The sequence below is a fragment of the Hemitrygon akajei genome, chromosome 30 (assembly GCF_048418815.1).
Source record: "Hemitrygon akajei chromosome 30, sHemAka1.3, whole genome shotgun sequence".
Lineage (NCBI taxonomy): Eukaryota > Metazoa > Chordata > Chondrichthyes > Myliobatiformes > Dasyatidae > Hemitrygon > Hemitrygon akajei.
The window spans coordinates 44134977-44149212 of NC_133153.1; the positions used below are offsets into that span (position 1 = coordinate 44134977).

General features: G+C 44.0%; 1 protein-coding gene across 1 annotated transcript in view; it reads right to left on the reverse strand.

Annotated features, from left to right (window-relative positions):
* The window catches only part of LOC140718712 (long-chain fatty acid transport protein 2-like), a 42238-nt gene that overhangs the window by 24874 nt on the left and 3128 nt on the right, over positions 1–14236 (reverse strand). The window contains 4 exon segments of the mRNA XM_073032798.1: positions 4094–4288; positions 9890–9910; positions 9912–10015; positions 13283–13441. Coding sequence (XP_072888899.1) covers positions 4094–4288; positions 9890–9910; positions 9912–10015; positions 13283–13441 — 479 coding nt within the window.

Consider the following 14236-nt stretch of genomic DNA (forward strand, 5'->3'; position numbering starts at 1 on the left):
TTCAGGAGAGGGAAACCAAAGGTCCACGAGCCAGTCCTCATCAGAGGATCGGAGCTGGAGAGGGTAAGTAACTTTAAATTCCTGGGTGTCACTATCTCAAAGGACTTGTCCTGGACCCATCATATAAATATAATGGCAAAGAAAACACAACAGCATCTCTACTTCCTTAGAAGGCTGCCAAGATTCGGCATGACATCAAAAACCTTCACAGACCTCTATAGATGAGTAGTGGTGAGTATACTGACTGGCTGCACCATGGCCTGGTATGGGAACACCAATGACTTGAGTGGAAAATCCTAAAAAAGGTAGTGCATTCAGCCCAGTATATCACAGTTTACATTACATGTCAACGATTTGGACGATGGAATTGCTGGCTTTGTTGCAAAGTTTGCAGATGATATGAGATAGATGGAGGGGCAGGTAGTTTTGAGGAAGTAGAGAGGCTACAGAAGAACTTAGATTGGTTAGGAGAATGGCAAAGAAATGGCAGATGGAATACAGTGTCGGGATACTTATGGTTATGAACTTTGGTGTGTTACGCCTGTGCCCAACTCTGAGGGGCCGAGGGGTGCAGAGTAGCCCCCTCCTTTTTGAGAATCGCAAGATCGCTATTAATTCAGGTCAGGAGACCCAGGAAATGAGACAGAGACGTTTGGAATGTCTTGGCCCCTTGGTGATACAAAGCTACGGGAAACGGCCATTGTCTCTTGGAGACGGAATTGTGTATTGAGTACTGTGCTTCGTGGAGGCCCTTAGGCAACGTGGGCTGGTTGGGGGATGGCATCATTCCACCCTGATTGACATCTGAGACCTCGTGAGTGGGGATAAAAGAGGGTCTGTGGGAACAGCCCCTCAGACGCACCAGAAGAAACGCTAGAAATCCCGTGACAGCGTAATAGCGAAAGCCGGTGGAAAGCCACGTGCGTCCTTTTCTATTTGCCTCGGAATTGGTGGGCCTTGCCACAGAAGAACGGCTTTAGCTAACAACAAAGGAGAAATCAGCCCCAACGACTCTCGAAGGATTGACATCATAAAAGGAATGGGCAAGTTTTAATCCGTCTCTCTCTCCAACCAAAAGCTGCAGCTTGAATGAACTTGAGTGACTTTTATATTTCCATCGGACAATACATTATCCCCTAGACAACGATAGAGTTATTTCTTATTATTATTATACCCGCGCTTTTAGATTTAGTATTGATGACGTATATTATCTGTATGGTTGCATTGATATTATTTTTGTGTATTTTTATCAATAAATACTGTTAAAAATAGTACCATCAGACTTCAACGGACCTCTCTATCTTTGCTGGTAAGCGACCCAGTTACGGGGTACGTAACAGGTGGAAGAAATTAAAGGGAAGACCATTTTCTAAGTGGAGAGAAAATACAAAAAAAAAACTGAGGTGGAAAGGGACTTGGGAGTCCTTGGGCAGGATTTTCTAAAGGTAAATTTGCAGGTTGAGTCTGTGGTGAGGAAGGCAAATGCAATGATAGCATTCATTTCAAGAGAACTAGAATATAAAAGCAAGGATGTAACGTTGAGGCTTTATAAAGCACTGGTGAGGCCTCACTTGAAGTATTGAGAGCAGTTTTAGGCCACTTATCTTAGAAAGGATGTGCTGAGAGTGCAAAGGGGATTCATGAGAATGATTCCAGGATTGAATGGCTTCTCACATGAAGAGCATTTAATGGCTCTGGGCCTGTTTTCACTGGAATTCAGAAGAATGAGGGGTGACCTCATTGAAACCTATCGAATTGTGAAAGGCCTTAGAACAGAGACGAGGAGGAATTTCTTTAGCCAGAGAGTGGTGAATCTGTGGAATTTTTTGCCACAGGAAGCTGTGGAAGCCTAGTCATTATGTATACTTCAGGCAGAAGTCGATAGATTCTTGATTGGTCAAGGCATGAAAGGATACGGGAAGGAGGTAGGAAATTGGGGCTGAGAGGGAAATGGATCAGCCATACTGAAATGGCGGAGCAGACTCGATGGGCCAAATGGCCTAATTCTGCTCCTATATCTTATGGGTACAGCCCTCAACCATCGAGCACACCTACATGAAACACTGTTGTAGGAAAGCAGCGTCCATCATCAAAGATCCTTACCACCCAGGCCATGATCTTTTCTCGCTGCTGCCATCAGGTAGAAGGTACAATTGCCTCAGGACTCACATCACCAGGTTCAAGAACAGTTACCGCCCCTCAACCATCAGGCTTTTGAACAAAAGAGGATAGCTACACTCATTTATTGGAATATTCCAACAACCAATGATCTCACTTTAAAGTCTCTTTATCTTGTTATTTCATGCTCTTATTACTTATTGCTATTTATTTATATTTGTATTTCCACAGTATGTTGTCTTCTGTGCTCTTTACTCTTTCATTGATCCTGTTTACAGATTTGCTAAGTATGCCTGCAGGAAAAAGAATCTCAGGCTTGTATGTGGTGACATGTATGTACTCTGATAATAAATTTTACTTTTAATGTTCTGAGAGGCAAAGATAAAGTAATAGAAACTACAGCACAGACACAGGCCCTTTTGCCCATTGAAACCATGCCAAATTATTGTTCTGCCTAGTTCCACTGACCTAGTACATCCAAATTACTCCTAGTCGTTGAAATCGAGCTTGCATGCACCACTTGTGCTGGCAGTTTGTTCCACCCTCTGAGTGAAGAAGATTCCCCTCACGTTCCCCTCAGACATTTCATCTTTAACCCACGACCTCCAGTTCTAGTCACACCCAACCCAAGTGGAAAAAGCTTGTTTGCATTTATCCTGCCTCTCCCCCATATAATGGTGGATGATGACAGCCTTTTCCCTAAGGTAGGGGAGCCCAAACCTATGGGGAAAAGGTTTAGGGTGAGAGGGGACAGATTTAAAAGGGCAGCTTGTTCACCCAGAGAGTGGTGAATATATGGACTGGTGGTTGAGGCAGGTTCAAGTATCATTTAAGAATTACTTGGAGAGGTACATGGAGGGGAGGGGCCTGGAGGGATATGGAAAATCACTGTTTGTCATCAGGAAAGCAAAGTTAGATGATTTAGAGCAGATACCAAGAATCTGGTACCATTGGGGCATAACCAGAGCCCAGGATCAGGGCACCGTTTGTCTGTCCTGCACAGACAAGTCAAAGGATTGTGAATGTTTGGAGTCCTTCCCTTCTGCATACGAGGCTGTGCCCAATTATAAGGGTGTGATGGACTTAGAGGAGCTGGCCGGACAGTGGTCAAGGTTGTGAAAGCCACACGTAAGATGACCTCCTGCTTCAATTCCCAAAGTCCTCTAGTTGTGGAACCAGTCATTGGTATTACTTGGCTTTGCATCATCAAAGTTCATTTCGACACACTGAAAATCTTTATTGGGATTGGGTGAAGTGAAATTTCCTGTAATCTATTCCTGCTCTTGAAATGCAACTTGGTACTACAATAGTGACAGGCTCCTCTTTGGAAGCAAAACATTATTGCACTAACTAAAAACTTTCCAAAGTATCCAATGTAAAATGCAAGTGTGATGGAACATGATTGTTCATCCAGCAGATGGATTCTGGACACCAAATGGTTCTGTTAAAACAAAAAAAAAGCTGCAGAATCAGTTCACTGGAAACTGGACTTGGGATTTTCTTACAAAATGCCTTTTTAAGAAGAGAAATGAAGGATCTTTGGTTGAAATAATTCAGCAGGAAGGGAAAGTTCACCCAAGCTGTGTGGAGATGGTCTAAAGGAGGAACATGGTGACTGTCTGAGAGAATGAGTTCTATAAACGTGACTGGAACAAGAGGTAAAGAGACATCCAACAGATACTACCCAATACACAATAAACACTGGAGAAACTCAGCAGGTCAGGCACCATCTACCAAGAGGAATAAACAGTCCATGCTTTGGACCAAGACCCTTCATCAGGACTGGAAAGGAAGGTAGGCAGAAGAAAGAATAAGGTGGGGGAGAGGAAGGAATACAATCTGGCAGGAGATGGGTGAGGGGGAAGGTGGAAGAGATAAGGGGCTGAAGAAGAGAGAATATTACCCAAGAAAGCAATGTGGAAATAAATGATATTTCACTTCCTCACACACAGTAGACCAGCAGCTGTTTCCTTACCTTAAACAGGAAGTTTATGTGTCCAACAGCACCGATCTTGCCCGTGCAGTTCATGAAGCCAATGTTCCCTTCTGTTGCACCATAAAACTCACAAATCTGAATGTTTCCAAACCGGTTTAAAAACTCTTTCCAGACGTCTGCCCGAAGACCATTCCCAAATGCGAAACGGACTTTGTGTTCCCGGTCGTTACTCCTCTACAAACAAAATTTAATCATCCAATCCAAAAGAAAAATCAGGCTGCAACTGTGAACATGGATGTAGATGAAAGATGGTTCACATTGTTTGTCAATGATTTTCGTAATGGAATTGATGGCTTTGTGACAAAGTTTGTGCGTGATACAAAGATAGGTGGAGGGGTAGGTAGTGCTGAGGAAGCAATGCGATTGCAGCAGGACTTGGACAAAATGGAAGAATAGACAAAAAAGTGGCAGATGGAATACAGTGTTGGGAAATGTATGATAACACATTTTTGTAAAAGGAACAATAGTGTGAGAAGGTTCAGACATCAGGGTTCAAACCCCGGGAATGAAGGGGTTAACATATGAGGAGCGTTTGGCAGCTTTGGGCCTGTACCCACTGAAATTTAGAAGAATGTGGGGGGAATCTCATTGAAACCTACTGAACGTTGAAAGGACTACATAGGGTGGATGTGGAGAGGATGTTTCCTACGGTGAGAGTATCCAGAACTAGAGGGCACAGCCTCAATATCAAGGGTGCCCTTTTAGAACAGGAGGTAAGGAGGAATTTTTTTAGCCAGAGAGTGGTGAATCTGTGGAATACTCTGCCACAGACTGCAGTGGAGGCCAAGTCCGTGTGTATATTTAAGGTGGAAGTTGATCGTTTCCTGATTGATCGGGGCATCAAAGGATATGGCGGGAAGGCAGGTGTATGGGGTTGAATGGGATCTGGGATCAGCCAAAATGGAATGGTGGTTCAGACTCAATGGGCTGAATGGCCTAATTTTGCTCTGATGGTCTTCTGATTTCTGAGCTGGGAGAGCCCTGGCACCCTGTGCAACCCTTGCCTTATCTATCCAGTGGTTATATTTTCAAAATTTGTCCCTTCTCTGTAACGTGCTGAGAGATGTTGTAAGATTATGAAAGGAGATATTGAAATACAATCCCTCCTCTTCTTGACATTGGCTGCTGGTATAAGCAATTGACCATTTATGTTCTACCCACATCAGTGCAGAACAAAACGTTTCCCCAGAGCAGAGAAATCTGAAACCCAAGGTCAAACGTAAGGGGTAAGGAGTAAGTGGGGACCAAGGAGGAATGTTTTCACAAAGGGCGTAAATCCTAACCCTAATTCAAACACTTATCTAGAAGCTTGTTAAATGCTGTGAGTCTCTGCCTTACAATGTTTAATTTTATATACACACTCAGTGGCCATTTTATTAGGTAACACCTGCTCATTAATGCAAATATCTAATCAACCAATCATGTGGCAGCAACCGTATGCATAAAAGCATGCAGACATGGTCAAGAGGTTCAGTTATTGTTCAGACCAAACATCAGAATGGGGAAGAACTGTGACCTAAGTGACCTTGACCATGGAATGATTTTTGGTGCCAGAAGGGGTGGTTTGAGTATCTCAGAAACTGTTGATCTCCTGGGATTTTTAAGCACAACGGTGTTTACAGAGAATGATGCAAAAAAACAAAAACAAAAAAAAAATCTAGTGAGTGGCAGATCTGTGGGTAAAAATGCCTTGTTAATGAGAGAGGTCAGAGGAGAACGGCTGTACTGGTTCAAGTTGACAGGAAGGCAAATAACCATGTGTTACAACAGTGGTGAGAAGAGGAACATCTTTGAACTCACATGTTGAATCTTGAAATGGCTGGGCTACAGCAGCAGAAGACCATGAATATACACTCAGTGGCCACTTTATTAGGTACAAGTACTACCCAATAAGGTGGAAACAGAGTCTATATCTCTTTTTGTAACTTACAGCTTTTTATGTACCACTGCTGCAGAACAACAAATTTCATGACATACATCAGCGAAATCAAACCGGATTCTGATACTCCACCACCTCTTTAGGTAGAGACTCTCACAACTCTTTGTTTCTAGGCAATGCTTGAAAAGGTTACAGCCAAATGCTGGTCAATGGAGTTAGTGGAGTAAGGACATAGACACTGTGGGCAGTGCTATTGCCGTGCTGTGTGACTCAAACCACGTAATTACCATTCAATTAGCTCTCTAATCCAGGCAAGCAGTTACTGAACCCCAAACCAGTGCAAGGTCCCCAGGGAAGTCTGAAGCAGACATATTCTGCATCAGTGACACTCCCTGTCCATGTCCCAGTGTCCACTCTCCATCTGCAGCCTCCGGCAGGAAAGGGTTAAAGAGATGCTACCTCTCATCACCATCACTCCCACTGTCAAGTGAACAGAACTTCCTTCACAGTTCCTCCACTTCAAAGAGTGTCCTGATTTAATCATTGTTGTTCCTTCATCACAGAAATTCATTGGTCTGCACCCTCTCATTGCAGCAGACTGTGCAGGAGCAGAACCCCAGATGCTGGAAAAGATGAACCACGGTTCACTGTGCATTGCTACCTTTACCTTCCTGCTCCAAATGCTCAATACTCACCGGAAACTAAACTTGAATCTAATTCCTTCAACAAGGGGAGTGCTGTTTCCCTCTGGGAATATCGGCGCCAGCCATGGAGAACCTCAACTCCCCTCAAGCTCTCAGCAATATGAATTAGCATGACAGGGCATAGTTTTAAGGTGCTTGGAAGTAGGTACAGAGGAGATATCAGGGGTAAGTTATTTTTACATAGAGAGTGCTGAGTGCATGGAATGGGCTGCTGACAACAGTGGTGGAGGCGGATACGATAGGGTCTTTTAAGAGACTTCTGGACAGGTACATGAAGCTTAGAAAAATAGAGGGCTATGGGTAACCCTAGGTAGGTCTGAGGTAAGAACATGTTCGGCATTGCTTTGTGGGCTGAAGGGCCTGTACTGTGCTGTTGGTTTTCTATGTTTCTATGAACAGCGGGGAAGGGGCAAAAGTTCAGCCACTTACTTCCCTCAGAGTTCCTACACAACTTGATGGGGTTGTTGAGGTGTATGGTATGTTGGCCTTCATTAGTTTGGAGACTGAGTTCAAGAAGTCAGGGTGTCAAAGGTTATGGGGAAAAGGAGGGAGAATGGGATTAAGAGGGATAATAAACCAGCCATGACGGAATGGCAGAGCAGACTCGATGCGCCGAACGGTCTAATTCTGCTTCAATATCTTATGGTCCAAGAGCGGTGAGGTATGTTGCAGCTGTTTAAAACTCTGGTTAACCACACTTGTGATATGGTGCCCAGTTCTGTTTACCTCATTACAGGAAGGATGTGGATTTAGAGAGGGTGCAGAGGTTTCCCAGGATGCTGACTGCATTAGAGAGCATGTCTCAAGACGATAGATTGAGTGAGCTGGGGCTTTTCTCTTTGGAGTGAAGGAAGATGAGAAGTCACTTGATAGAGATGTACATGATAAGATGCACAGGCAGACTGGACAGCCAGGGTCTTTTCCCCAGGGTGGAAATAGCTAATACGAGAGGGCATAATTTTAAGGTGATTGGAAGAAAGGATAAGGGGGACATCAGAGGCAGGTTGTTTTTTTTGACACAGAGCAGTGGGTGCATGAAACATGCTACCAAGGGTTGTGTTAGAGACAGATACATTAGGGGCACTTAAGAGACTCTTTGATAGTACTTGGATGATAGAAAAATGAAGAGTTATGTGGGAGAGAAGGGTTAGATTGATTGTGGAGTAGGTTAAAGGGTCAGCACAAAATTGTGGGCCAAAGGACCTGTGCTGTGCTGTACTGTTCTACCCTCTAATTCTGCAGATGAGCTGGTGTTGGAGTCTCTTTAACTCCCTTTAAACTTTAACTCCCCCACTCCCAACTCTCACACAAATCTCCTGCAGATGGGCATCATTTCCAAAGATACCAGAATCTTCACATTTTCCACTCTCCGTCTTTGCCACCAGTAATATGCTGCAGATACCAAAGACACTGTTAAATCCAGAAAGCAGTCAGCTTTAACTGGTTCAGCTTGACTCCTGCACAAGTTGTCCTGCTGCTAAACCTTCATTGATGCTACGTCAGTGTTGCCAACTTCACTCCCACAGTATCAAAAACAACTGAAACTGCCTTAAACACCAGGGCTTGGGCTAGACACAGGAAATCTTTGCCTCTCCTCTATTTTGCAATCCCCCACAGAGGAAGTCACGAGGGTTTACATAGATTTCACAAGTGCACTTGGTTAGGACAATGCTATATTTTGTTTTTTATTTAATTCTAAACAAGTTCTTGCACATAATGTTGTTTTAAGTCTTTCTTGTGAATGTTGTGTACCTGACACTTTGGGCCTGTGAGGCTGCTGCAAAAACTTATTTCATTGCACCTGTGTAGCCGTGGACTTGTGCAGATGACAATGAACTTGTGGTGTTAATTGTACAGAGTTTCTGTCTGGGTGCCATGATTTGCTGGTGTTGTAATATTCCACTTGTGATGAAACCTCGGAGTTTAAACCATTACCCAACAAGAAAGCTTTGTTAAACAAATACCATTCAGAAAGGGCATGAAGAGTGGAAAAGTTTACAGTGGGTGCAGCAAGGATACAGAAAAGGAGCCCATTCTCATCATTCACCTACTCACACCCTTCTGATACAGCACACAACAGGCCTTCCTGGCCAAACAAGCCATGCTGCCCAGCAACCCTTTATTTAACCCTAGCCAAATCACTTTACAATGAACAATCACTTTACACATGGCCAAGTGGTTAAGGTATTCATCCAGTGATCTGAAGGTCGCTAGTTCGAGCCTTGGCTGAGGCTGCGTGTGTGTCCTTGAGCAAGGCACTTAACTACACATTGCTCTGCGACAACACCAGTGCCAAGCAGTATGGGTCCTAATGCCCTTCCCTTGGACAACGTTGGTGGCGTGGAGAGGGGAGACTTGCAGCTTGGGCAACTGCCCATCTTCCATATAAAAAAAGCTTGCCCAGGGCTTGCGCACTTTCCAAGGCGCAAATCCATGGTCTATTTAGCATTAACCCTAACTCTAACGGAGGCCTACTACAATGACCAATCAACCTACTAACTGGTACATCTTTGGGCTTTGGAAACCCATGGGGTTGGGGAGAATGTGCCTTACAAAGAGCGGCGGGAATTGAACTCCAAATTTCAATTACCTGAGTTGTGATGGTGTCACAATAACTGCTGTGCACTGTGGTGCCTATTTATCTCTGGATCGTTCAAGGATCAGGACCACTTTGTGGCGGAGAGGACATGGAGGAAACGGGAACTGGTCTTACTCGAGGAGTCATTAAGTCTCTGGAACTCACTTTAACTGTGATGGGAGGAACTGAATCAGTCAAACCATCAATAAGGAAATGGATGGGTATGAGAGATAATTTGCAACATCATGTGGAATAATCTGTTGGACCTTTGAGGATGGGAATGGGAAACCTGTGTGTGTGTTCTATTTAGATTTTTGGAAGGGGTTCAAACTGATGCTACACAGGTTGACCAATGAGGCTAGAGCACATAAAAAGGGGGAACAGGTACTGACATGTGTTGAGAAGTGATCAGACTGAAAACAGGGCACTGAAATGAATGGCTCTTTTTTCTGGATGGTGCGCAGTGATGAGTAGAATACAACAGATGGGGGGTGGACATGGGCAGTGGAAGTCCTCTGCTGATCCAGCTGGGAGATGGGCTGAGGGACTGTCTCACCAGGAGCCAATTTAACCAAGTGAAATTGCCTCCCATCCCATAACTTGGCCTAATTTACCTTTGGAACGTTACAGAGGTACCCGCAGTAACTCCCCCACATACTGGATAACCGTTACGTTGTACTTCCGACAGTCGTCCCAGAAATGGGTGGCAGAGAACTTGCGACGCAAGACAATAGTCGCACCTGTGTCATTGGCAATGAACAAAGCAGCAATAAGTTATAGCACCACTCCATGGCCACTGTTCCTATTCAGACTCCACTTTTCCAAATGTCCCTTCGAATCCCCTCCAGTAACTCTTCCTGGTGACCGTTCTTGGCGAAAACATTGACTGTTCTTCCCTTTCCATGATGCTGCCTACCTTCCTGAGTTTCTCCAGGATTTTCACCGCGTTCTTCCCTCTACATTGTGCCTGATCACGCACATCCACCCAAGTACCGGCAATCAGCGTTCACTACCTGCTGTTGTCTGTGAGGTGCTTGTACGTTTTCCCTGTGACTACGTGGATTCCCTCTGAGTTCTCCAGTTTCTTTCCACTTTCCAAAATCTTACGGGTCAGGGTTGGTGAGTTGTGGCCATGCTATGTTGGCGCCAGAAGCACGGTGACACTTGTGGGCTGCCCCGGCACATCGTCGGACCATGTTGGTTGTTGATGCAAACAACACATTTCACTGGATGTTTCGATGTACGTGTGACAAATAAAGCTAATCTAGTCAAAATTGACCTCTCCTATGTTCTCGGGCATTAAGACCCCACCAGGGGAAAAGCTGGAGGTTTTCCAGCTCCCTCTGCACCACTTCTGGCTTCCACTCATCTGTGGCTAAGACAGCAGCGGGAGAGGATACCCAGGCAACTGGAGTCCATACGACCAGAAGACATAGGAGCAGAATTAGGCCATTCAGCCCATCAAGTCTGCTCTGTCATTCCATCATGGCTGATCCCGGGTCCCACTTAACCCCACACACCTGCCTTCTCACCATATCCCGATGCCCTAACCAATCAGGAAATGATCAACTTCCGCTTTAAATATACCCACGGACTTGCCCTCCGCCACAGTCTGTGGCAAAGTATTCCACAGATTCACCACTCTCTGGCTAAAAAAATTCCTCCTTACCTCCATTCTAAAAGGTCACCCCTCAATTTTGAGGCTGTGCCCTCTAGTTCTGGATACCCCCTCCACAGGAAACATCCTCTCCACATCCACCCTATCTAGTCCTTTCAACATTTGGTAGGTTTCAATGAGATCCACCACATTCTTCCAAATTCCAGTGAGTACAGGCCCAAAACTGCCAAACGCTTCTCATATTTTAACCCCTTAATTCCCAGAATCATCTTCGTGAACCTCCTCTGGACTCTCTCCAATGACAACACATCCTTTCTGAGATAAGGGGACCAAAACTGTTGACAATACTCCAAGTGCAGCCTGACTAGTGTCTTATAAAGCTTCAACATTACCTCCTTGTTTTTATATTCTATTCCCCTTGAAATAAATGCCAACATTGCATTTGCCTTCTTTACCACAGACTCAACCTGTAAATTAATCTTTTGGGAGTCTTGCACGAGGACTCTTATGTCCCCCTGCACCTCTGATGTTTGAAACTTCTCCCCATTTAGGTAATAGTCTGCACTATTGTTCCTTTAACTGCAACGCATTATCATACATTTCCCAACAATATATTCCATCCGCTACTTTTTTGCCCATTCTTCCGATTTGTCTAAGTCCTGCTGCAATTGCATTGCTTCCTCAGCACTACCTACCCCTCCAATTATCTTTGTATCATCTGCAAACTTTGCCACAAAGCCATCAATTCCATTATCTGAATCATTGACAAACAATGTGAAAAGTAGCGGTCACAATACTGATCCCTGAGGAACACCGCTAGTTACTGGCAGCCAACCAGAAAAGGTCTCCTTTATTCCCACTCACTGCCTCCTGACTATCAGCCATTCCTCTATCCATGCCAGTATCTTTCCTGTAATGTCATAGAATTTTATCTTGTTAACAGCCTCATGTGTGGCACTTTATCAAATGCCTTCTAAAAATCCAAGTAAATGACATCCACTGCCTCTCCTTTGTCCACCCTGCTTGTTACTTCCTCGAAGAACTAAGTCCTAAGTCCTAAGAACTAAGATTGGTCAGGCAAGATTTCCATTCACAGAAAACATGCTGACTTTGACTTATTTTATCATTAGTCTCCAAGTATCCCGAAACCTCATTCTTAACAATAGACTCCGACACTTTCCCAACCACTGAGGTTAGACTAGCTGGCCTATAATTTCCTTTCTTTTGCCCTCCTCTCTTCTTAAAGCATGGAGTGACATTTGCAATCTTCCAGTTCTCCGAGACCATGCCAGAATCAAATGATCATTGAAAGACCATGATCAATGCATCCGTTATCTCTTCAGCAACCTCTCTCAGGACTCCGGGATGTAGTCCATCTGGTCCAGGTGACCTGTGCACCTTAAGACCTTTAAGCTGCCTAACACTTTTTCTTTGTAATAGCAATGGCACTACTCCTGTTCCCTGACACTCATGGACCTCTGGCACACTAGTAGTATCTTCCATATTGAAGACTGATACAAAGTACCCATTAAGTTCATCTGCCATTTCTTTGACCCCATTACTACCTCACCAGCATTATTTTCCAGTGGTCCAATATCAACTCTCACCTTCCTTTTACTCTTTATGGAACTGAAAAAAACTCTTAGTACCCTACTTTATATGATGGGCTAGTTTGCCCTAATAGTTAATTTTTTCCCTTCTTATGTCTTTTATAGTTGCCTTTTGTTGGATTTTAAAAGCTACCCAATCATCCAACTTCCCACTTACTTTTGCTACCTTATATGCCCTTTCCTTGGCTTTTATGCAGTCCTTGTCAGACATGGTTATCTACCCCTGCCATTTGAGAACGACTTCTTCTGCGGAACATATCTATCCTCAATCTTGTGAACTATTCCCAGAAGTTTCAGCCATCTCTGCTCTACTGTCATCCCCGCCAGTATCCCTCTCCAATCCACCTAGGCAAGCTCAGTCCTTCCATGGAGATACAGCAGAAAGCAGCTTCACAGGCTCCTGCTCTACCCTTGCTGCTCAGTGGATGGGAGTGACCTTCTGCCCACTGTCCTTCACACACTCAGGACCTACCCGTTCAAAGCATATCTCAAATCTCCAGCACACAAAATGCTAGAGGAATTCAGCAGGCCAGGCAGCATCTATGGAAAAGCATACAGTCGATGTTTTGGGCCAAGACCCTTTATCAGGACACAAATCTTTATGTTCATTTTGGACAGTTTGTGTAACAGTGTCAGACACTGAGGAGATACAGCTACAAATATATACACCCCATGAGGAGAACTGGGGGCTAATTTCCTCTTTCCCCTTCTGGGTACTTCCCACCTGGGGAGGCGAGCGGCAGTAAGAAGAGATTACAGAGAGCAATTAATTTCCTTACCGACATTAATGCAGCTGCAGATCCCCAGCACAGAGCCTGAGCTGTGATACAGAGGGAGGGTAGTGTACAGGACATCACTACTGCACAGCCCACATGAGGTGATGAAATTGGCCATTCGGTAGGCCCGCAGATGGTTGATGATGGCAGCTTTAGGTAAACCTTTAAAGCAGGTACGAACAATCAAATCTCAACAGCTCACTAAATAAACTTTCAACTATAGCATGACATTAGAAACCAGGGTACCCAATGTATAAAAAGATCACCATACACTAAGGCAGAGTCACAGAGTCTTGCTCCTTCACAAACCAGACCAAGGGAGAATACATCAGTGACAGCATCAGGTTTAATATTAGTGACATATGTCATGAAATTTGTTAACTTTATGGCAGCAGTACAATGAAATACATGATAAATAAATATAGAGAAAAATGAGCTAAATAAGTATATTCAGAGCCTCGAAAAAGTGGGTGAGAGGGAGGAACAGATCTGGTTTCGCTGTTGAAAATGTCAGTGAACAGATGGAGAATACACAAGTCCACTGGAGTCTGGGAGAGAGGACCGTGTATGGAGTGCGTGAGAGGGAGGAACAGGTCTGGTTTTGCTGTTGAGTGAAAATGTCAGTGAAAATGGACAGCTAAAGGAATAACAGTTCTTTGCAACATAATGACAGAAGGAACACTGTTCAGTTTTGAAATGCTTAAAGAGAAACACTTATTAGAAAACAAGATTTTTTTCAAGATATGCGACAATATGTTAATAGGACGCTTAAAAATGTAACCAAGGCAAGTACATGTTTGATAGAGCTATTTAGAAAAGCATATAATTTAGATAATGGTAGTAGAAGCATTTCAAATCTTAAAACATATTCGACTTCATACATTAAAACAAAATGGGAGAATGAAGGAGGGATAATTTTATCAGAGGAAGAATGGACAATAATAGAGGTATCAATGG